At 42.4% G+C, this 23,248-nt stretch overlaps 2 protein-coding genes across 2 annotated transcripts in view; one reads left to right on the top strand and one right to left on the bottom strand.

Annotated features, from left to right (window-relative positions):
• Positions 1–15,162, bottom strand: part of LOC126547744 (uncharacterized) — a 62,460-nt gene extending 47,298 nt beyond the window's left edge. Inside the window, exons 1-7 of the mRNA XM_050195712.2 lie at positions 14,947–15,162; positions 14,489–14,554; positions 6,777–6,909; positions 4,830–5,056; positions 4,460–4,585; positions 2,616–2,808; positions 640–794 (exon numbers count right to left, since the gene is read on the bottom strand). Of these exons, the coding sequence (XP_050051669.1) occupies positions 640–794; positions 2,616–2,808; positions 4,460–4,585; positions 4,830–5,056; positions 6,777–6,909; positions 14,489–14,554; positions 14,947–14,977 (931 nt within the window). The 5' untranslated portion in view covers positions 14,978–15,162. The remainder of the gene's footprint in view (positions 1–639; positions 795–2,615; positions 2,809–4,459; positions 4,586–4,829; positions 5,057–6,776; positions 6,910–14,488; positions 14,555–14,946) is intronic.
• Positions 15,163–15,250: 88 nt separating this feature from the next.
• The window catches only part of pch2 (pachytene checkpoint 2 protein), a 39,681-nt gene continuing 31,683 nt past the window's right edge, over positions 15,251–23,248 (top strand). Inside the window, exons 1-3 of the mRNA XM_050195713.3 lie at positions 15,251–15,440; positions 19,116–19,260; positions 21,459–21,629. Coding sequence (XP_050051670.1) covers positions 15,340–15,440; positions 19,116–19,260; positions 21,459–21,629 — 417 coding nt within the window. The 5' untranslated portion in view covers positions 15,251–15,339. The remainder of the gene's footprint in view (positions 15,441–19,115; positions 19,261–21,458; positions 21,630–23,248) is intronic.

The following is a 23,248-nucleotide window of genomic DNA, read 5'->3' as shown; positions in this document are numbered from 1 at the left end:
CTACTGTGATGTCGTTCCTCTGTCCCAAGAGCACGGGTGTGAGGACCCCACAAACGTCACCACTCCCCCGCTCGGTGGTGGGCGATTTGAATTGCGCTAAAGGTATGCAGACTTTTTAGACGCAATTTTCTCTTTGACTAAGTCTTTTCTTGGCACGAAACAAGCGCTGCAAGGTTTATAGAAAGGTATTTTAACATTCCACATTGACTTAATATTTGCCTTTAGTGTCCCTTTAAGTATATCGGTGTGGTTTTGTTTTCACATGTGCCATCTCGGCAGTCAGCCAGAGGCAAGTTTCTGCAGGCGTTCTCCGGTTTATGTTGTTTTCAGTGCACAAGAGAAAGAACTGCGGGTAAAATGAAATGGTTAACGTAGGACATTTATTTTGTTGAATGTAATAATTATGATTCATTTTTGGACATACACTATAAAGATGTTTCAGCGTAACAAATTACTGTCCATGGTCATCTGAAGTTCACAGTATCAAGTACACTGTCAACTGCTTAGATATCCCCAATATCACTTCAGGAAAAACTCTAGAGATAACGCTCTAGTGTGAAACACCAGAATTTCGTATGAATGATAAATGCATTTCCAAAATATGCCGCCTTTATGTGATGTAGTAGTAACACAACTTACCACAACCAGTCTCATCTGAGCGATCAGCACAATGAGGTACACCATCACAACGGTCCTGCGGACGATAGCAGCCCACTCCAGAGGCACACATTATCTTCTGCTCACAGCCAGATATACAACCCTGTTCATCTTCCCCATTTTCACAGTGAAATATGCTGAAAAAAGAAAAGGTGTGAGTTCGGTTTCAGTTTATTATTCTTTAAGTACAATGAATGGGTAAGAGACAATAGAGAATTTTAGAATAGGGGCCCCAATAGTTTGGGGCACCAACGAGCTTTGCGGGTGTTAGCGTTCGGGCTCGCAGGGGTGAATAGTCTTAGAATAGGGCTTTGCGTTTCAGATAGCGTCTTGTGCTGACAGCGCCACTACAGCGTCAAAGAAAAGCTATTAGAAATAAACAAAATATACCATTTTATGATAAGAATAGTAATTTTAACTTTCGTGTATTTGCATTTAATTACTGTTTAAAGGTTATTCTGAAAGCAGCAAACAATTAGTTGGGCTCAGTTTTGAGTAACCAACTTTACGTGCCTTCACCAGCCAAGCTAAGCCGTGTTAGGCCTATGAGCCATAAAATCCACAATCAATTCAGAATCAGCAGCGTCCAATGAATCAATCTTCATAACACATGCTAGTTGAGAGAAAGCGATAACCACAGTCACTTCTCCTAGCTTGCGAACTTCACGCGTTACCACGAATCGAACCTACTTTGGTGCTAGGTTAGAGCCGTCGCTTCGAGGGGTGCCGCCATGTTTGTTTATCCAAATCTTTTGGGGCAACTTTTGGGACTCCCGCTAAATCAGTGAAATAGCGCGCCCAATGCAAAACCCAAAAGTTTGCGTCTCGCGCATGCGCAGTGGCTTCGACGCTATTTCTTTGGGGCTCTAAAACACTTGGGGCCCCTATTCTAAAACATTTTAACATACAGACGAGGGTCCCAAAGTTGAAGACTGCAGCGGGACCCTCGGTTAATAATAACAGTGGAGAGATGTATGAAAGATGAGCAAGCTAAGTAAAAAAAAAACACAATTGCGAAAAATACAGCATAGAAAAAGAGTCAATACATACAAATGGCAAATGTAGTGTAACGAATGATGGAAACTTAGTTATACATGTGAAAGAGCTTAAGGGCATGACTAAATGCATGAAAGGATGAAGATTTAATAGTGTTGGGTAAACCATTCCACAGTTTTATAGCAGCGAGTGTGTATGGAACATAAGTTGAGTAAATTGTGTAAGTTGAACATATATGGCATGTGCCAAAACATGTACAAGAGATGTTGCAAGCTGAAAATGAATCTGCATACTGAATCAGAAAACAGTCTTTAATTTACAGTACCTCAGCACACATTTTGCTATGACATTGCTCTATAATGAAATTCCCTCAGGCAATCTGTGTCGCTTCACTACATGCGCAAATAATTGCCACATATTGACGACAACAGTATTAAAAGTACACTTCTCACAATCAAAGTGCTGGTGATAGGGAAGAAAATTAGTGTCCCAGCTATGATGCAATAAGTTTTTGGCGGTGCCCATGCTAAAAAAAAATGTTGATCAATCATGGAGGGCTAATGGCGGATTTGGGATAAAAACAGAGTGGAATAGTTTTCAGTTATCACGACCCTGAAGTACATAATTGCCACTAAAAGGATGCAAACAAAAACAGAACACAGAATAAGACTGCCAACCATGAATACGTACATATAGGAACATGTGTAGTAAACATGGGCTACCCTAATGAGATAAACAGCTGTTGAAGAATCTAATTTTTGATAGGTGGATTAAGTTGTTAGGTTGCTTTCTGCACATTTGCATAAGCATACATTTATGGGTATGCATAAATAAATCACTAAGAAGTACTACCAGTGTTGTCAAAAATGTTTTCTGTCTCTTTGTTTCTGTGTTTCTTTTCAGCGACAATTATGTCCTTCAGTAAGTACCAATCAAGCAAAAAACAAGTACTTTCATCAGACCTGTCACAGCGCTCGTTGAGAGGGTCATAGCAGGCTGTAGAAGTGGGACTGCACAAGGTACGGTTTGGCCCACAGAAGGCACAGTCCAGCTCGTCACTTATGTCAGGGCAGTCAGGCTGCCCATTGCAATGAGCCTCCCTATTGTAGCAACCACTCCCTGTTGCACAGCGCAACATTCCACCTGGGCAGGGACCTGCCAAAATAAACAAATAAAAACAAATAAACGTAACAAAGAAATGATGCCGTTTTTGCAATGCCTTCACAACTGCATCTACAAGGCTTAGAAGCTGCAGGAAAACTGGGGCAGTTTTCTGTGGGCAGCAAGGTTTAGCATTGTGCCGAACCTACTCAAACGGCGTTCTAACAAGATGTGGGAGCGACACGCTGGCGTCACACAGTACACGAGGAAACTTCTGCTGCGCAGCATAAACAGTGGCCTGGGTGCTGCAAGTTGTCTTAACACTGGCACGATGAGGAGTGTTGCCAGTGCCGTTACAGGCTTCACAAATCAGTGGTACACGAGATGAGACTGAAGAGAAAACCATAGGCATTTGTAGCTTGAACTTTACTGTTGGTTCCATATTTAGACCACTGTATGCACAGAGGTGCACAGCAGGAATGCTTTTGCTTACGGTAAGTAGTTGAAAATTCAACACCAACAACAGAATAAAAAAGAGAGAAAGAGACGTGTTTGTATGCAGACGCTCGTGTCAGCAGCAGAAGGCAGAACACTACTCTGGCTTCACTGCCGAGTCAATTGAGCAAAAAGTGAGGGGGCATCCACTTTGCTTTGCCATTTTTACAGCCAAAGGCACTGCATGTAGGTCACACCTCTGCAGACCTTCCATGTGCAAGCCGCACATTTGTCGTTGATACCGTGACAGCACGGCAGCGAAAAGGCACCTCCAGCACCTGTATAAATTGCTACTGCAATAAGAGAAGGACTGCTGTGAAGGCTGAAGAGCACCAAACACAAAATAACAATGTTTAGCGAAACATTTGTTTGCTCCCACCATGTGCAAAGGCAACAAAGGTTATGATTAACATAGTTCCAAGCACCTTGAACAACACGAAATTGCCCATGAATGGAAAGGAGGTTGTGAGGAAAGGATGGCACAGAAAATCTGAAAATTTCCAACTTTATTCTGTTTCCAGAGAGCAGCATTACTACTTCACCTGCTTCTGTAGGGTTGTTGCTTGCAACAGCGGTGCATTTGAAGGGCAAATACCTTCCAATAATGCATTGCAAAATGCATCTATAAAAGCGAAGATTGACCCATGCGGTGCATCTGTCGGTCTTAGGGCATCTTGGGCACATAAGCAATTCTATAAAAAACGCCCTTCTCCTGGTGTAGTTTCTTATTTTGCCCAATTAGGTGTTCCCCCCCCCCCCCCCCCCCCCCCCCCCCCAGCACAACACTGAACTTAGTGTGCAATGGCTCTTTCTAGAACACTGTTTCTGGGACAGTAGGCAAGCTCATGCATAAAAAGGACTATTTCAGAGTGTTTCTAGACACAATTCAAGATTTCACCTAGCTACTTCCAGCATTCCCTCACCAAATGAATAGTGCCACAATGTATGACACTACAGCAGGCCTGCAGTTAACACAATTGTTTTCTTCCCAGACACCCAGCTGAGAAAAATAGCACATTTCAGGTTTGCGTGTGGAGAACACCCAGTGAACTTTGCTGCAGATCTTGCAGTGCAATTACTTTTCACGAGATGCAGAAACTGTCCTGTAAGCATGACATGGAGTCAATTAAAGCCAGCCTCATTACACTTATACTCTGCCTCAATGTCATAAACAGGCAAAAACCAATGTCAAGAACAACAGTAGACTTACATTGCAGCTCATCCGAGTTGTCCTCACACTCAGCCCGACCATTACAAGCCCAATGCTGAAAGATGCACATTCCATTCCGGCATTGATATTCATCTGGTCTACATGATGACGACTGCTTATATCCACCTGAAAATATGGACAAGCTATTCTTAAACACATAATATATACATGATTCCTTGCTACTGACATCAAAAATAGTTCCTCATATTGCAGTAGGGGTTTGGTAAGCTTTAATGCTAAATGGCTTGTGAGAGCTAGAGGAGTAGTCCACAGATATCAGTAGGAAAGCCAAAAAAAAAAAAAAAAAAAAAAAAAAAAAAAAAAAAAAAAAAAAGCCCACTTATTTCACAAGTTGTGCATACTGCCTCACCTACAGTATAGGACAGCTGGAAGCCTCGGCCCTGGGGCACCTGCATTGGGGAGCTGTGGAACTTGATCCACACTTTACTATTGCGTGAAATAAAGGGCTCGGGACGCTTGCGGCCACAGTGCACTCTCTCGCCTCCATTTGGTGTAGGGCCCAGCTTTATCCAAGTGCCACCACAACAGGGATTTTTCTCACAGTCTTCCAGGCCACCAAGGTCCAAGTCATCAAAACTACAAAGTCAAATATAAGCCCAAGTCAACCAAGGTCCAAGAAACTTGAAGACAAATATTCATGTTGCACATGTGTCAAGCTATGGAAACTTAGCAATGCATAGCTGTGTGCCATTCAGGAAAAAATGCAAAAGAGTAATATCAACTACTTAAACACTTGAAAAAGCACTGTAATAACTAAATATGCACATACCCACTAAAGCCACCAGCAGGTATGTGTATGTTACAGCAAAAACACTGCAAGCTATGCATTTTGTATTGCCATTTAGTTTGTCCATTAAACATATTGCCTCAGTTCACTAACTACACTTGACAGCAGATAACTGTTGAACAGACTGCAAACATATTCACAGAGTAGTGTTACATGTACAGTCAAACCTCGCTATGTTGAACATGGACATAATGATTTGTTGGATAGCACAAAGGTATTTTTGGGTCAGATGGGACTGTCATCACGAGGTTTGACCGTAGTAGAGGCTGCAGCTTTCACATATATTGGAAAACCAAAAATTTTTAGAAGAAAGTTTAATATACGTACTTTTAAGGAAGGAATGTAGGGTAAGTGGGTCACCTTGATTTAGCATTTTATTGTAAAAACTGCTGCATATATCAACATAAAATTTAGCATGCTTAATGGGGATGCCCATTCTTTTTCCTGACATTTAGTAGCTTTACCACCGGGAACTGAACTTTTTTTCTGTAATTATGTATCAAATTTTAGATAAAGTTCTAAGTTTCAAAGTACCTTTTCTCAGAAATGAATCACAGGCAGACAATTTAAATCAAAAGGTGTATTTCACATATTACGGCCTTCAAACGGAACCTAAAAAAGAAAGAACAAAATATTTTGTACTGGCATCACGCGAGAAAAAAATATTCACACGTCATTACTTGTCTACAGAGACCAGAAGGCAGCTCAACAGCATAATCACTTAGTCTGTTCTCAGTATGGACTGGTATGTTACGAGCATGAAAAAACAATTTTTCGTTTAACTATCCTTGTTAGATGCCAGAAACAGCACCTTCACCTACATGGACAAAGTAACCACCTCCTTATATTTAACACTGTAAAACTGACGTAATAGTTCCACGGAAGCCCGCAAGGTGGAGAGAAGTAATTAATAAAGGAAAAATCAGACATACACCCGTTTGTAGCCATTGCTACAAAGGAAATCCATACGGGTTCTTCGAAAGAAAAGCCTCACAGTTGAAGAAAAATTCGTCCTGGTCCGGGACTCGAACCAACCTGGGACCACCGCCTTTCCAGGGCAGCCACTCTACCATCCGAGCTAACCAAGCGGCTAGCAGATGGCAGGGCGAAGTCGAATTTGTCAACAACTCGAAGCAAACTCTTGCCTTTGCTTTGTTCGCTCCGCAGTAAACAGCTGGGAGCACTCAACACTCGCTTGGTACCCTTTACTAGGCAGTCATCGGTCGTGGGTTTGGTACTTTTGTGGCCTGTTTTGTGCCTGCATGGGACTAATTCATCGGCAGTATTAACTTGACACTGCATGTGCAAAAGGGTTGCTGCCGCTCGGCGGCAGCGTTTCTTCCGCTTGCCACTTCGCTCTAAACGGGTCAAGTTCTTCGTGTACTTCGAGTAATGTGGCTTAAAATGCATGTGCTTTGGTCGGGACCGGAAGAAAGTTCGAATAAAACGATATTTCGAGTAAAGCAATTTCGTTACGAGAGATTACTGTATGCACTTCCTCAAGCTTACCTTATAGTAATAACCTGGTCACGGTGACCAAATATGGACCAGCTGCAAGATGTGTGGTTTGAGTAGGAAATTGGATATCCTGGGCTGCTGATTTTACCCCGTGGCCCAAGCCGCCTGGGCTGCTGGCATGATCCTGCAAAACAGAGGCTTCACGTTTTGAACTTCACACAACCCCCATTCCCTTTCTAAAGTCAATGTTTGCTACACTTACTACTTCAAAGTTGCTTTATTAACTAACTCTTTCAGTGTCACTGACGTACCAGTACATTTCAATGTTTTTGTCCCACCATGTCACTAAAGTACCTGTACGTTTTCACATTTTGTACTCTATAGTAAGGACCATACTAAGAGTTCACTTGCCATTATTACCTCCTTATGAATAACTAAAAATAAATCGTCATGTTTTTTAACATCTGAAAAAAAAAAAAAAAAAAAAAGCCGACAATGTGGGTGCACCCCTTTCGAAAAAAAAAAAAAAAAAAAAAAAAAAAAAAAGCCGGCACAGAAGATGAAACACGCACAACTTCAATGTTATTGTTGTGCACTGCTCAGCACATGCAACTGATAGGATGAGTGAACTCGTGCGAGGAATTAAAAGAACTGCTTAACTACACACTAAAAGCTTAACCCACAAAATTGTCATCACTACCATTAACAGTAATAATATCAGTGCAATGGGCTAAGCTTATCCCGAATGCTTAAAAAATGTATGTGCAACAGCCTTACAAGTAACCCCACTCTTTTCATTACACAGATTTCTCAAATAATTTATATTATATTTACAAACTAGGGGTGTGCGAATATTTGAACTTTCAGATACGAATAGAATAATCTCTGTTGTTCGATTCGTATTGGATTTGAGAGTTCACTATTTGAAATTGTCAAATATATATATTTCTTTATATTGGAGCCACAAGAAAGAACAAGTGAGATAAGGACCGTTCTGAATGATTCCACTGTAAGGAGAGCTGCAGTTGTTGCTCAAATATTACAGCCAACTCCCAAAAGCTTTTCATTCATAAGTGATTTTCACCATTGGCTGGCAGCCTACGCAAATATGTCCTGCATCGGGATTGGCTAAAATTTCCTCTTACTAACTACTCTAGCATAATTTAGTCATGAAATAAGAATGCCTCGCTTTTAGGAAGCTTATAATACAAATCTGTTCGTTTTATTATTTGGCCAATCTCATGATGTTTGCATCTCTTTAAAAATGTAGGTTGCTATAATATCACACTTCTCTCCTTCAACAAACACAACATTCAATGTGCGCCTAGTGATGTGCTGTTCACTTGCTTTATTACTGCAATTGTTGTAGTGTCCCCAGATAACTGAATGCAGTTACTAATTTACAAGCTCTCCAGTTGACTGGACATCCAATCGCGAACTGTATTACATACATATATCAAATAAATGTATATAAGCCCAATTTTTTTCAGCATACGGGCCATGCATAGAATTCATAACTCACTTTATTTTAAACGAGAAAATATTTGATGTTCTCAGGTAGTGTTTCCCAATTAGTCGTATTTGATTTGAAAATTTCACTATCTGAACGCTCCCAATTGAAACTTTTCCATGTAGTTTAGCTGGTAGCCTAAAGTGTACGTTTATTCAAGAAAGTACATCATTTCTTACCAAATGCTGTCAAAAAAATTGGAGGACGCTTAAGCTTCGCCTTCAAGAGTGGAACGCGATAGCGTTATCGCGCCCCGTTCGCACCGCCCACTCATTCGCTCGGCATGCTCTTGATGAGATGAAGGGGAGAAGCGGGCGAGTGGCGCGCCACCTGTCGGGGCAGCGCCGTACATTGCGAGGAGGGGTCTTCTGTGTTTGCCGCAAGATGGCTCTGCGTGTGCGCCAAGCGCAGAAGAAATGTGGCAGAAACGTACTTCGCTACTCGTTTAACTGCGACTTCTGTAATTTACATGCTCATAATTACCGATATACATCGCAGTATAACTTTCTACGGCACGTTTCTAAGGCAACACCGCATTCACTAGAGGCGCTTTTGTCCCGCTTTGAACCATCGAACTCATGGCTGAGTGGTAGCGTCTCCGTCTTACACTCCGAAGACACTGGTTTGATTCCCACCCAGCCCATCTTGAAAGTTGGTTTTATTTATGAATTGCCTTCAGGGATTTTTCGCTCACGGCCAATGCTGCCGACACCGGCTTTTCTGCAACACGAGCTCCTTAATGCTGTCGCGTTAAAATACTCCACCTCCACAGATGCAGTCTTAGAATAAAAAGCCAGCATTGCCGTCTAAGTATTAAGTACTTATAAGATGAGGTTACAAGTGCCTATGGTGCAGTATTCTGTGCCTACACTACATAATTGTTTCTGTTCTAGCAGGAGCACTGCACAAGAAATTTTAAACATTTAGCCAAGCAAGATTTTGTTTTTACCTACCAATTCTAAGTACACTACAAGCACGTTGGGTTACTAACATATTTAAATTGGTTTTACCTATGTCAAGCATATCCAAGGTTAAATGAACCCATGCATAAAGTAGGCAAAGAGTTAACCTTGAAATGAACATAACATGTTTCGGCATGCTGAGCAACAGATTTTTTCCGATTCTGAGCTTAAGAACAAAGGCCTTTGCATGAGTTTGTTAAATTCCTGCAAAAGTAAGTAAAGAATCTTCTAGTAATACGTAGTGTGCTTATATGTCCATATCTTTATTCAGAGCAACCAGTGCAGTTAACGTTGCAAGCTCAGCTGTTGGTAAATGGCTTTACATGCATTTAGCAGGTGGTTGAAGTCATGATGTGAAGAAGTTCACCGACAAGCAAGAACTTCAATTTTTTTCAGGTTTCTTTAATTGCAATTTGACAATATTTGCCCTTGTATATGCAACTTCCTGTGTCTGTATTTATAGCTTTAAAACAGACTTTGAAGCTGTAAGTACTTATCTACTCTACTGAAACTACATTCTTATTTCAAGTAGAAGAGATGGAGAGACAAAAATGTTCACAACTTGGAAACAAGAGGTTTCTTAAAAGCAGCAACTTAGAAGTAATGATTACACCATTCCATATTTGTACAACATAAAAAACACAATGACAATAAGCAAGCAGTGTGTGTCATCACCTTCAGGATTGGCAACTATATTCCTCATATACTGGACCATAGGCGCCGAATACGGGGGGGGGGAGGGGTGATGCCGAAGCCTATCCCCCCTACCCCCAAAGTGTCATTACCAGAGTTCTGTCACCCACATCATTTTAGATTTTTTTTGTTGCTTCTACCTTATCACTTAAAACTTTATTGTGGCTAAATGCTTACTGCATTCTTGTTGATGCTGACTTGCACGGCTTTAATTCATACTTTTGCTTTATTTCTGCAAATCCTGACAATAGGAGGGCAAGTGCATGAGAAGTACCAGCAGTGGCTACCTCACTGATATTTTCTCATTTCAAAATTTTTTTATTGCGATAGCAATTATATGGACACTTCACACTCTTAAAATTAAAAGTTCGCACCTTTGCTTATCTTAGCCCACAACAATAATAGTCATCTGCCTTGCTTGCATTTCCTTTCTTGAAAACTCGGCATTTGCTACTTTCGTGCCGAGAATGCTATGTCAGGCTGATAACGCACAAGCTGTTCGCGACTTGGGAGTACCGGGTTCGCAGCATTAAAGGAAGGAAATGCGGGCAAGACAGACGACAATTATTGGTGTGGCACAGGATAAGCCCCTAAGGGTGTCAACATTTCAAGAGACTCTTAAGAGTGCAGGCACATTTCTGCTGTTGCCATCAGCATTGCTGTGATGTTCTGTATGAAGTCAAAGGGGGATAACATCTTCGCTGCGCGCCATATGCTGTGTGTGCGTGCGAAAGCATGCGAGGGTGAGCAGACGGTGGTGGCTCAATCTTGGGGGCGCAAGGGTGGAAGCGCGCCGTCTTCGATTGCGTGAAGGGCACAGGAGGGGAGGACATTCTTCTCCGGTGGCAACTGTGTATGGCGCGGTCGCGCACAGGCCCTATCTTGAAAGTGATCTGGGATGGGGACCGAGCCTAGGCACATTGACAGCTCGTAGCTTTGTGTGTGCTGTTCTCGCCGCTCAGTTTGCATTGAAGCGCTTCATGCGTTGAAGCATGAAGGTCACTTCGCTCGCTGCTGCTGCCACGCTTCCTCAAGCAAGCATTTTGACAGCTAGGGTCCACAGCCATCAAATGTGATGTGTTCATGTTTGCCTGTGCACGCGTGACACCAGCTTGTTAATTTAGTAAGTGAATGTTTACAAGTTTATACGGCTGACAAAACTACAATCCATACTTCATATAGCTAGCTGTCTACTAATTTGCTATCGCAATTGATGCTCCGCCTTAAGGGTGACATTGTGACTTTCATTTCCACTATAAACACAATGCACAGGCACAATATATTTAAATAATTACACAGACAAAGCTTACGTTTTATTGTGATAGCAATTATTTGGACACTCCAGGCATATTTCTGCCGCTGGCGTGATATAAAGACCGAGGGTGATAACATTGTCCGCGCGCACCTTATGCTGTATGTGCGAGTGAAAGCGTGTGAGGGTGAGCAGATGATGGCGGCTCAATCTTGCACATGCAAGGGAGGGAAGTGGGGAGGAAGCGCACCGTCTTCCGTCGCACACAAGACACAAGGGGGGGGGGGGGGGGGGGGGGGCATTCTACTCCAGAGGCAACTGCGCATGGCATGTGGCCACACATGCTCTACCTTGAAAGGGATGTGGACAGAATCTAGACTTCTAAGCGCACCAAGGGCCGATAGCATGGTGTGCGCTGTGTTCTCGCGGCTTAGTTCGCGTTGAGTGAGAGGGAGCAACAAAGGTGAATTTGCTCACTCCTGCTGAAATGCCTCCTATCCCCAAGCGTTCTGAAAGTAAGTATCCGCGGTCACCGAGTGATATGTGTTCATGTTTAATTGTGCGTGCTTGACACCATGCTTGTTGATTTAGTAAGCGAATATTTAGTAAGTTTATACAACCCATAAGTTTACTATCCTTACTTCGTATAGCTGTCTACTAATTTGCTACTGCAATCAATGCTTCGCCTTTCAGGCAAAACTGTGACTTTTTTTAAAGAGAAGGAAGTAGCCAACTAACAATTATTTGTAATGGTATGGACAGCCTATGTCTCGAGAATGAATATGTTGCTGTAGGTTCAACTCGCTTCAAATTGACTTGCGTGCTTTTTTGACCTTGAAAAAAAAAAAAAAAAAACTGCAGACTTCAGTGACCCCTTCAGTGAAGTTTTTAATCAATGGCGTGCGAAATGCGTGTGAATGATGCGAGTCTCAGTATTGCTTCTCTTCCTAGTAAGCAATGCTAATGACTCACGAAAAAAAAAAAAAAAAAAAAAAAGAAAAGAAAGACTGCTAATAATTTACAACACTTATCAGGGGTGGAAACATCGCCACTTGTACGCAGAGGTCAAATATATATATATAGTTCACTCAGTAACGAAAACGAGGCCAAGCCAGATTCACTTGAAATCAGAATAAATAGTAGTTATGCGCAGCAGCACTTATACTCGGACTCACAGTAAAAAAAATTTTAAAGAACTAGAGCCTGCAGTTTCACCGGAAAGGTGAAGCAGTATTAGCGGTAGTATAAGACAATTACACGAAGGAAGATCACACCACCGAGAGATGCCAGATTCTTGGTGGTGCAGGAGGACTCTGGCTGCAAAATGGAACTGTCTCCGACTATGAGGTCTTGTAAAGAGGCAGTTACTTCAGTGAAAAATTATTCCAAGGTCAGACGAAGTTCCTTCCAGTGCAACCATTATTAAAGGTATGTATATATATATATATGTATATGGCTTGGAAAGCTGCCCCCCCCCCCCCCCCCCCCCTCCGCCTGGAAAAATGAAAACTTTCTGCCTATGTACTGGCCATACCTCTACAAGCTCTGTAAGACACTGCACAGTTTATACATAATGTTTACTACAGATAGCACACATTTGCATGAAATTAAACATGTGAAAGATGAATGAATTGCACTGTTTGTCATATGCAATTTCACATAGACTAAGATATGAAGGTGTCTGCAAAAGTGGAATGGTTTCAAATCCTACTCATTTTCAGCTTTCACAAGCTGAGGGAAAGCTGCACCTGCATTACAATGCCCCATCACATAGCATACACACCTTAATCTGAGCAGGAAAATGAGATGATAGACAGGATGTTATGAAGGTATAGACAACAGTGCTGTCCCTTTCTCACATCATGTCCATTGTGTATTTTTCCTGCTTGTCATGAACCAGCCAGCACAAATACATATGCTTCTACACCGTAATTTATGCAGAAACGTATGTCCCTCTCTCTTAGTGAAATTACACACATTCTTGCAGCTATTGTTACAACAGCAAAAATTAATACCTTAATTCTATACTGCAAGCTTTGCTGCCTGGCAGTGCCTAAAAGACTGCATGTAAATGTCATTTAAGAGAGAGAGAGAGAGAGAGAGACCTCGCAAGCCTAAAATGTTTAAACAGCTTGGTAGGGTTAACAAATAAGCACTTACAGTGTTTAGGACAGTCACACAAGTGTAAACAAATGTTGCAATGAACTTATGGTAAGCTTTAACAACACAGAAATACCAACAATGCTTTCCAGCTGGCAAACAAAAAATTATGGGGTTTTACGTGCCAAAACCACGATCTGATTATGAGGCACGCCATAGTGGGGGACTTCGGAAATTTGAACCACCTGGGGTTCTTCTATGTGCACCTAAATCTAAGTACACGGATGTTTTCGCATTTTGCTCCCATCGAAATGCGACCGCCGTGGCTGGGATTCGATCCCACGACCCCATGCTTAGCAGCCCAACACCATAGCCACTAAGCAACCACAGCAGGTTCCAGTTGGCAAACACGAGGGCTTTAACTACTCAAAAAACGTCTGCACCAACCAGCCTCAGTGGTGCCCATTGAGACTAGTGCAACGTCTGAAGAAAGCATCTTAAGCAGTTAAAGCTTCCGTTTGCCTATTGGGAAAAGCTGTGAAAGCAACCATGCAAGAATGAGTGCACTGAAAGAAAACTGTTCCACTTCAATTCACTATCAGAAAGGGCAAGTAAAAGGAAAGGTGTCTGGATTCAACACGTAAACACTGACATCCTATTGACTACTTGCCAGACAGACATGTAGAAATGGTAAGCAGGAGTTAAAATACTGCGCTGTTTTCTTTGTCAAGCCAACAAAGTGTGTGTACGTTACTTGTCATGAAAGCAGTCACTATTAACATAATTATTGGATAGATATGAAAAGCTCCCACATACCCAAACTGCTGCATATATTGCGACAACCACTTGCATTTCATTTTTATCCCAGCATCAATAGCTTCACACAGAGAATGAATACTCGATGAATTCGACTACCACAGCTCAGGCAGCAATAGAGAATTCGCAGGAAGGTAATTATCCACCCACGCTGGCTACCACAGTATCTTGCATTTTAAGTTCATACATGAGCATTAAGTGTTTCTGCCACAATACGCACGCTAACATCACAACGCATGACAGACTTTTTCGAACTTAAATGCAAGGGCAACATTTTACACTTCGCGATTACCTCGATAAAGAGAAAAATGCATGCCTGCCCAGCGCAAGCTGTTAAGTCGCGTTTCGAGACTGGACGCGAAGTTGACACAGTGCGACATTCGCAAAATCTAATGCGTATGGCGTCCAATAACAAAAAACAAGACTTTACCCAAATTTGCTCCTCCGCTTGACTGCAGCAGGCCCCGGATTGACGTGCTTCCTGAGCAAACCACCGCTGGAAGAGTTTGGAGGCGTTACGAGTGCCCATCACATGCAGTACTCGCTACCGAGTAAAGTCCTGTTCAGCAAATTACCTGGCGCGGTAAGTTACGTTAACAAATAACAAAACCCGCACGGAATCAACATTAGATGCAGGCGAAATCAATTCATTTGGCCTTCGGGAGTTCCTACGATTAATCGTGTTTAACAGCTGCAACTTCGTTCCTGGTTCTCTCTGCCTACGTCCGACGAAATTAGCAGGCACAAAAGACAAATGAAAAATCATATCAGCGCTAAGAAAGCGCAGGCTACACAGAATAACAGCTTAAGTTACTGCAAAGTCCTTACCAACGCGTGAAAACATCAAGAAATACAAAATATTAAGCCTACGCGAAACCTGTGACTCACCTGCAAGCAGAACTATGAAAGGCTGCCTCATGACTGCGAAGTGAGGAACTGCGGATCAGACTGTCATAAAGTGCCAAAGCCAAGGGTTCTAATGCTGATCAACGCACTGCCTTCATGTCATAAAACCGTACACGGACACACATAGCGCGCATTAATGCACCTCATTTTAGACTTTCATCTCGCAGACTAACAATACGTACTCTCAACTCCAGCGGTTTCCGCCACTCTCGCATGCTAAATGCGCTAATTGGAATCGAGAGTAAAAAGGGGTCATGTGATTAAACGTCATCGAACCAGTAACCAATAGAAGCAGTAAGAAACAGTGGCTGCAACTGAGCGCGAACAACGAACTACTCTCGTTCGGAGTTGCTGTGAATTCCACGCTGATTTGAAATGAATAGCAGGGCACATTTGAGCAGCCATTTAGCAGATGATAATTCGCTCAATCCCGGGAAGCTTTGCGTTCACGTGGATGCGCTGAAGTCACGTTGCTGGTAAGAACTTCTACATTGTCACTGCACCGACTCGTTTGTAGGTGCATAACAAAGATACACGTTGCATTCACTCTTATTGGTAATTGTTATCAGCTTGGCAAACCTACATAAGTTCATAAAAAGCGCCTACGGTTACAATTTCTGCAGCCATCTACTCTATTGCACGTGAGTCTCACTTGGGCTTTCGCTGATGGACCAGGTGATTATCAGACAGACATTTTCATGTGTACTTTTGAGTTTAACGCAGTGCTTGCTTTCGGCATGTCTGTTGTGAACCGTAACATCTGTCGAAAGTCATCCTTTGCAAGGCACTACGCCAGCGCATTCAACGCTTACAGCTGATCAAGTGGGTCCTATTGTGTATTTAAGGTGATTATTGGCGTTCGTAATATGATCCCTCGGTTTGCCGTGATCGTATAGTGGTTAGTACCTTGCGTTGTGGTGTTCGTAATATGCACCACCACGCGTTGACGGCAGCATACATTACATACATTAACTTAACATTACAAATAGTCTGTTGCCAGTGTTCAGAAACGGGGCTCTCCCTATTTTCCAATAAAACTTTGGAGTCTTCGCATTTCCGAAACATTACAGAAGCCAGTATAGAAGTGGGTGAAAACACATGGTTACTTAAAGGACAGCAGAAATGAGAAGCTTCCCAGACAACGCAAAGGCATCCTCATTCTGTGGGATGTCGGCATCAGGACATTTGTAAATGCTAAGGATGTCTTGCACTAATCCTAAAAGGCTCCTGACCAGGTCCATTCATCCTTCCCAAGTAGATACTGAGAGCATACCAGGTACATAATTGGAGGACAATTTTAGGATGATGTCAGGACGTGTTCCAAGGCACTGCTGTTTGACACTGTAATTAGAGAGCAATTCATTATTTACAAATTGGGTTAATATATGCATGATGCAGCTTGGATATGAGAACCCATATTGTAGGGCTTCGTTTTGATATTTGTTGTGATATTTGATATATATATCAAAAATGTTGCATATTTGTTTTTTGCCACCGTTAAACAGTAGTTTTGTATCAAACTAACTACCTCAGGTGCAGCACCTTACACTTACAACAGCATAGTCTTCGAGATCTGCTTTTGTTACTTCAAGAGAACCGTCACCCGCAGTGGTTGCTCAGTGGCTATGGTGTTGGGCTGCTGAGCACGAGGTCACGGGATCAAATCCCTGCCACAGCGGCTGCATTTCGATGGGGGCGAAATGTGAAAACACCCATGTACTCAGATTTAGGTGCACGTTGAAGAACCCCAGGTGGTCGAAATTTCTGGAGTCCTCCACTACGGCGTGCCTCATAATCAGAAAGTGGTTTTGGTACGTAAAACCCCATAATTTAATTTTTTTTAAAGAGAACCGTCGATGGAAGGTGTGCTTTAGACACCACGACCAATAATAATAATAGTCTAATACAAAATAGTGTAAAATAAACCTTTTTTGTTTTTTGGCAATGTGTCATTTGTGTTTCGTGTTGGGTTTAATCAATTTCGTTCGGGCAAGCATGACGTTCCCAAATAAACACACCTGAAAGCAGCGTCCTGAGAATATGCTGCTGAGGATGTTGCTCAATTAGGTTTGTGATAAGTCCAGCAGTAGATGTGGTGTCTAAAATTTATCGTGGGCATGGTGCTGTAAACATCCTCATTACATCCCATAAAAAGCTAAGACATTCGAATCTTTCTGGAACATCAACAGAATGTTTTGTGCTGTCTGGGACATGTATGCACAAATTGGCTGGAGAGAACAGTAAACCCCTATGGTACCTTTCGCTTGCTCTAACCTAACATTGTCCCTTCTTCGGCAAATCCCGGTGGCAGTGGCTGCGTTTCGATGGGAGTGAGATGCAAAAGCACCTGCGTGCCATGCTTTGCGTGTGCGTCAAAGAACCCCAGGTGATCAAAATTAATCTGGTGTCCCCCACTATGGCGTGCCTCATAATCATATCATGGTTTTGGTGCATAAAACCACATAACCTAATTTTTCATTTAAGTATGCGCAAATCCTCCAACAAAATGAACGACCAACCTGTGCAGTTTGCTGCAGTAAGTGAACTCTTGATAGAGTGGTTTCTGTAATGAAAGGTCAACAATGATTGTCTATTCAGCACAGACATTTTAGTCCTTTCAGTTCGACTGGTTTCATGCAATTTCAAACTCACTGTGTGAAAGTTGGCAATATGCTGAACAGTTGAGCTGTAACTCTGAAAATGGGCTTGGACACGCCCATGTTTTTGGCAAAATTGTAGAAGAATGTGGCTGCGCTGATGCTCCTGAGTGATTTCCACTGGTGTTAATCATTGCAGGTGAAATAAGAGACAATCAACATTATTTGAGTTGTGTTGTTCCACTGACCCTCACAATATCCATATCACTTATAAATATTGTGCCTTCGTCATGCGCAGTGGCAAGTTCGGCTTGTTTTTGATGGACAACTCATTAGGCTGACACTGCAGTACAAGTTTTTAAGTGTAATTCGTTACAGGCCTTATCCATACCTTGAAGCTAGTTCATTCCGCATCTGAATAAACCAAAATACTTAAAGCTAGGACCCTATTGAAGGGGCTATGGCAGTACCAGTCAAAATGTATGAACAGGTGCGAAAGCATTGTGCTCTGGCTGTCACTTTGATTAGGATGCTGTAGTATGTTGGCACTAAAGAGTGCACTCAAGATGCTCAACAAACCATGTAAAAAATTTTTGCTAGGAGTCCTGTTGCGAGCCTTTGTATTAATTCAAGTAACCAACCACTGTAGTAACAGTGCAAAAATGAATCAAGAAGCACTTGTCTCCTCTGTGATGATGACCAGTTTTGTACTGATGTAAAACTAAGCCAATGCATTGCATGTTGTGCAGGGGCTTTCCTTCCTAGGTTGCAACATGAATGTCATAGCTACGTAAATTTAATGCATATTAATTACTGTAATGCATGCCACTTTGTTGTGACTAATGAAGGCTGTAATTTAAAGGTCAGGAGAAAAGTGGAAAGTTCACTATTAATGAGCCTCTCTTGTGCCTGTCTAACAAGGTGTACTTTCCTTATTAGGGCTTTCTGTAACTGAACAAGTGCAGTGTATGGTTGATTGGTGTGGTTTAACAACACAAAACAATACAGGGGCTGTGAGCGATGCCATAGTGGAGGGCTCTGTACCAATTTTGACCACTTAGGTTTTATTAATATGCATCCAAAGCACGGTACATGAGCATTCTTGTATTCCACCCCCATCAGAATGTGGCCACCATGGCATTGTGCTCTGAGCCACAATCTCATGCCAACAAGCAGTGCGTTGTAGCCACTGAGCCACCATGGTGAAGTGTTCTAGATATCTGGTCTGGCACAGGTAGGAAAGAAAAAGCAGACAATTCAACCTAAACACTAAATGGCACAGTGCTTTCATGTGATGAAACTTCGAGGCTTGCTAATTGCTTGTACATTCCTTCTTTTTTGCATTGTGCTGCCCCTTGGATACTGCCCCTTTTCAGCTAATGGAATTTTCAGAAACGTACTCAGCTTGTTAATCTTTTGTTGTTTTGAGTTCGAACTAAATATGCTACACTCTTGACATGACCATACATTTTTTCCCCATTGCTAGTGAATTACTTGATGCTTCTAGGTGATTCCGTGCAACTTATATTGGTGTTTTGCACTTTTTTCTTTCAGCACTCTCTCAGACAATGTAATCAGTGCACATGTTGAAGGACTAGTGCGACAGAGAGGCTACCCACCTGTTTTGACAAATTTTGCAGAAACTGCTCTTGCAGGTGAAGTGGACAAAGTAGTAACCGAGTATGAAGAGGATGATGTGGTGAGTTGTCCCATATAAAAAATTTATTTGGGGAATATGTTTAAATAAAGTGGTCAACAAAGCTATCGATATTTTTCATATTACTTTGTTTTTTGCTTGTGTTGCCTTCTGTCTGTAAGGAGTGTTTGTTTTGCTTGTGACCATTACAGGTAACCTACTTGTGCAGTAGTACAGCGCACTGTCTTTCTAATTTTTCTAATTTATAATTTTTTGAATGAGGGTATCACTTCTTGACTGAGGTTTGCATGCATGCAGTTCTTTAAAATAGAAGGCCTTGCTGCTGAGTATGCTTATATATGATTAAAATGTAGTGGTGGTTTCCCACTCAAACCATAGGCATGCATTGTAAAACCTGACAATAATTCATTCACCTAAATGTTAATAAAATTTAGCTAAGTAATGCTATATATACTTGTGTAGGACTGCACTCCCGCTTTGGGGTAGGAAAATTTGGAAGAAGTTTTACCCTGTGTTACGCGCACTTTCGCATGCTGGTTAATTCCCCCAAGCCGCTACAAGATGGCACAAGTCTGTGTCTGAAAAAAATTGGTCGACTGTAAATGTGGTCATAGTCGGCCATCAGTGGTTGCGCTTATTTGCATAGAAGTCCGAGCACAGTTCGAGGCTTCAGTTAGTAGCCATAAATCTTCCTCGTGTAATGCCCCCACCTAGTAAAAATTAAGAAATGCCTTACTTAATTAAGTGCCTTACACAATTAAATACAGTATTATTTTACTGAGAAAGGGGATGCACACAAGATGTCCAAATAATGTTTTAAACCCTTTTCAACTTGCATTCTTTGGAGCTTGTTTTCTGTGCTCCAGATGTCAGGGAGTTGTTGAAGATCATGCACCGCTGCCAACAAGGCACAGGCTTGGCAGCTATTCCCTCCCACAGCCATTTGAAGGCACTGAAGTAAATGGGTGCTTCTCAAATAGCTCCTCATTGCAGGAATCACTGTAGCGCATTATTGATGTGCAGTGACTACATCAGTCAATGCCGAAGAGATGCATAGAGTTAGTGCTTGCTTCCAAACATGGTGAATTGTATTATATACAGCACCCTTCTGGAGGGAGAAAAACATATATATGAGGGTGAAGTTAAAACACAATTTCTACCTTGGGAAGTGCCCACGCTTGTTCTCTATATTTCTCATACTTGAATTGAAGTGTTACATAACATACAATAGTTTGCCAGCAAACAATCTGCTTCAACAACAGTACCTCTGCGAGGTCATTCTGTGAGGTGTGGCTTGCCAGCAAGTCACCAGCTTTCAAATAGCACAATATGCAGGTGGGATGCCTCCCAACAGGCCTGGAGGCATCCATGTATTTAAATATGTGTGTGTGCACATGCATGATGCTTGATGTATAAGAGCTGTGTCCTTCCGCAGCCACTGGATTCTGAACACATGGTATCTATGATGAGGCAGAGGCCTGCTGCCACCATGGCTAATGTCCAAGGATAAAGCAGAGACATTAATTCGAGCTGTTTGTTCCAGCCAGAGGTTGTGAACACAATAACTGTAGTCTGCAAATACAAAATGCTCATATTAGTACACTTCCCTTCCTTCTCCCTTTCTGCTGCTTTGTGTGCTCACAGAGCAGTGTGTTTTGTGAACTTATTATTTTTGCATGCAGTGAAGAGCTTGGTATGGAGCAGTGCTGCATTTTCACGAGAACATAATGTTATACGCCTGGCCATGCATTGAAAAAAGATGCTTGAGCATCAGCCAGCTGGTTGGTCAGTGCCGCATGGCTGAATACAACAGAGAAATTGGTGAGAGTATGTAGTGCATGACACTGTGGCTGTCTGATAAGCATGCCACAGTCACTGCTGCTCACCAGCTAATACTGCTTGAGCCACCAAACAAATGTGAGCAGCTATGAGCAGTAAGTGCAAGCATGGAATGAAAGAAGTGCCGTTTGTAGTGTGATGTGTATGTGATGCAGTTTGTGTCAGCTGTGAGTGTGAGTGTGTTCATCTTGCCCACAAGTCTGCTTTCGTGATGGTATATGATAGTAGTACTAGTGCCTGGTGCTTTGAATGCATGCACATTTCGTTGTCCATTCCACAGCTATACTTAGTTGCACCAACTGACCTACTGGTCAAAACACAGGCAATATTAATAATGCTTGAGAAATTAGCCCATAGTAGTTCTGGTTTTGTAAAAACCTGTGCTTTCTTCCGCATCTCAGGAAAGACTGGACTCGGCCACTCTGATAGTACACGTCTACGAGGTGAATGATGATGCTGGCTTAGAAGAGCTTGAAGATGGCATGGCAGCTGCAAGTCACTGGGTTCTTCCTTCTGCGCATCTTGAGGGCCTTTGGGAAAGCCTCATTTATGAAAGTGCAATAAAAAATGAGGTAAATGTTCATAATTTTCTCTAATTGACCTTGTGTACTGCCCTTTCTGGTGGGTAGCAGTGTGTTCTCTGCTAGATAACTTTAAAGCAAAAGTGATATTGCATTGCTGTGAAACGGCCCCTCACCAGGCCCCACAACAAATTTTGGTTATATGCTGGAAGTTGTTACGCGTCCTCTAGGGAGTGTTCTGCCGCAAAAATTTTTAAATCGTCTCAGTAATAGCCGAGACAGAAATATTTCAGTGCCGTGAACCCATGAATTCAGGAGGCGAGCTCCACTGCCAAGCGAGACACTCTCTCCACTCGCCCCATCTAGCCTACGCATGCGAAATTCCTTCTCTGCGTTCTATACCGGACCTCGAGGATCGCGTGACTCATATGTCACAGGCCCCGCCTTAACTTTTTTTTCTTCGGCGCTACGCACTTCCGCCGATGGTATTGCGCGCGAGCTGTTGTGAGTGTCCTGTTCCGTGCAGTGCTTGATTTTGTGCACTGTGCTCAAGGACACTTGACTAGCGGTATAAGTCAGTGCTACACAAATACTGAGGCAGACACAAGCGGATCACAGAGCGTGATCCCATGCTGGAACACGATAGAAAATGACATAGTTTGGGTGCCTGTGCGGGCGACTGCACGATGAGGGAACAAGCAGATGAAACAGAAGTACCGTATTTACTCGCATAATGATCGCACTCACGTAATGATCGCACCCCTGAATTTTGTCGGCAAAATTCGATTTTTTTTGTTTCCCATGTAATGATCGCACCGCGAACTTGTCGCAGTGGTATGTCGTGTGCCAAATCTAGCTAATGAATATCGCGCTTACCATTTGTCGAATGCTGTGAAATGCTACACGAACGACTCTTGAAGACATACCAAGCGGTCTGCACGCACCAAACATTCTTAAGCAGATGCCCCATTTCATTCCTTTCATCACTTTCCGCACTTCCATGAAAAAAAAAAAAGCTACAACCAAACTTGCCTTGGCTTTATTGTAGGCTTCATTATAGTTTTGGCCTACAATAACGACAAAAAAGGCGCCTTTCGATTCTTCTCGTCTGCACTCGCAGGCACGCAACAAATCGCGAGCGGCAACGATAGTGGCCATGTTTACACTGATACGTTAAAAGTGTACCCTATTCATACGCCGACACTCGTAACACAGCAAAGATTTCCGCCCACCTTTAGTGGAAACTCACCGTATTAGGATAGTAGTGAAGACAAATTCCGCAGCATGCCCGCCATGTGTTTCTATGTCACTGGCAGCTAAGCACGACCATCTCTTTTTCTGTCCCCTCAAAGTGTTATGTTATTGTCGTAAACTTGCCGATAATAACGATATTACTCATTACTGATACAGAAGAAACTGTTTCAATGCGCTAATGTACTCACGAGAAGAAAAAAAATTGTGTTTGGCTTGCTCTGCCGGCAGCCATTTTTGTTTTGGTGTCCCACACCAGTCCTGCACTATTGTACAGCGGCAGCCGCCTGCTTGACCTGTTTTCATCCTGCAGCAAATGTGGGATGAAAAAATTTTTTTTCGTGGGAAATTTGACCCATGTTATGATCGCACCCTTGAATTTGCGTCAATTTTTTTGACAAATAAGTGCGATCATTATG

Source organism: Dermacentor andersoni, chromosome 1 (genome assembly GCF_023375885.2).
Source record: "Dermacentor andersoni chromosome 1, qqDerAnde1_hic_scaffold, whole genome shotgun sequence".
In the NCBI taxonomy this organism is placed as follows: domain Eukaryota; kingdom Metazoa; phylum Arthropoda; class Arachnida; order Ixodida; family Ixodidae; genus Dermacentor; species Dermacentor andersoni.
The sequence above is the reverse complement of the archived record's forward strand: the minus strand, read 5'-3'. Positions and strand labels throughout refer to the sequence as shown.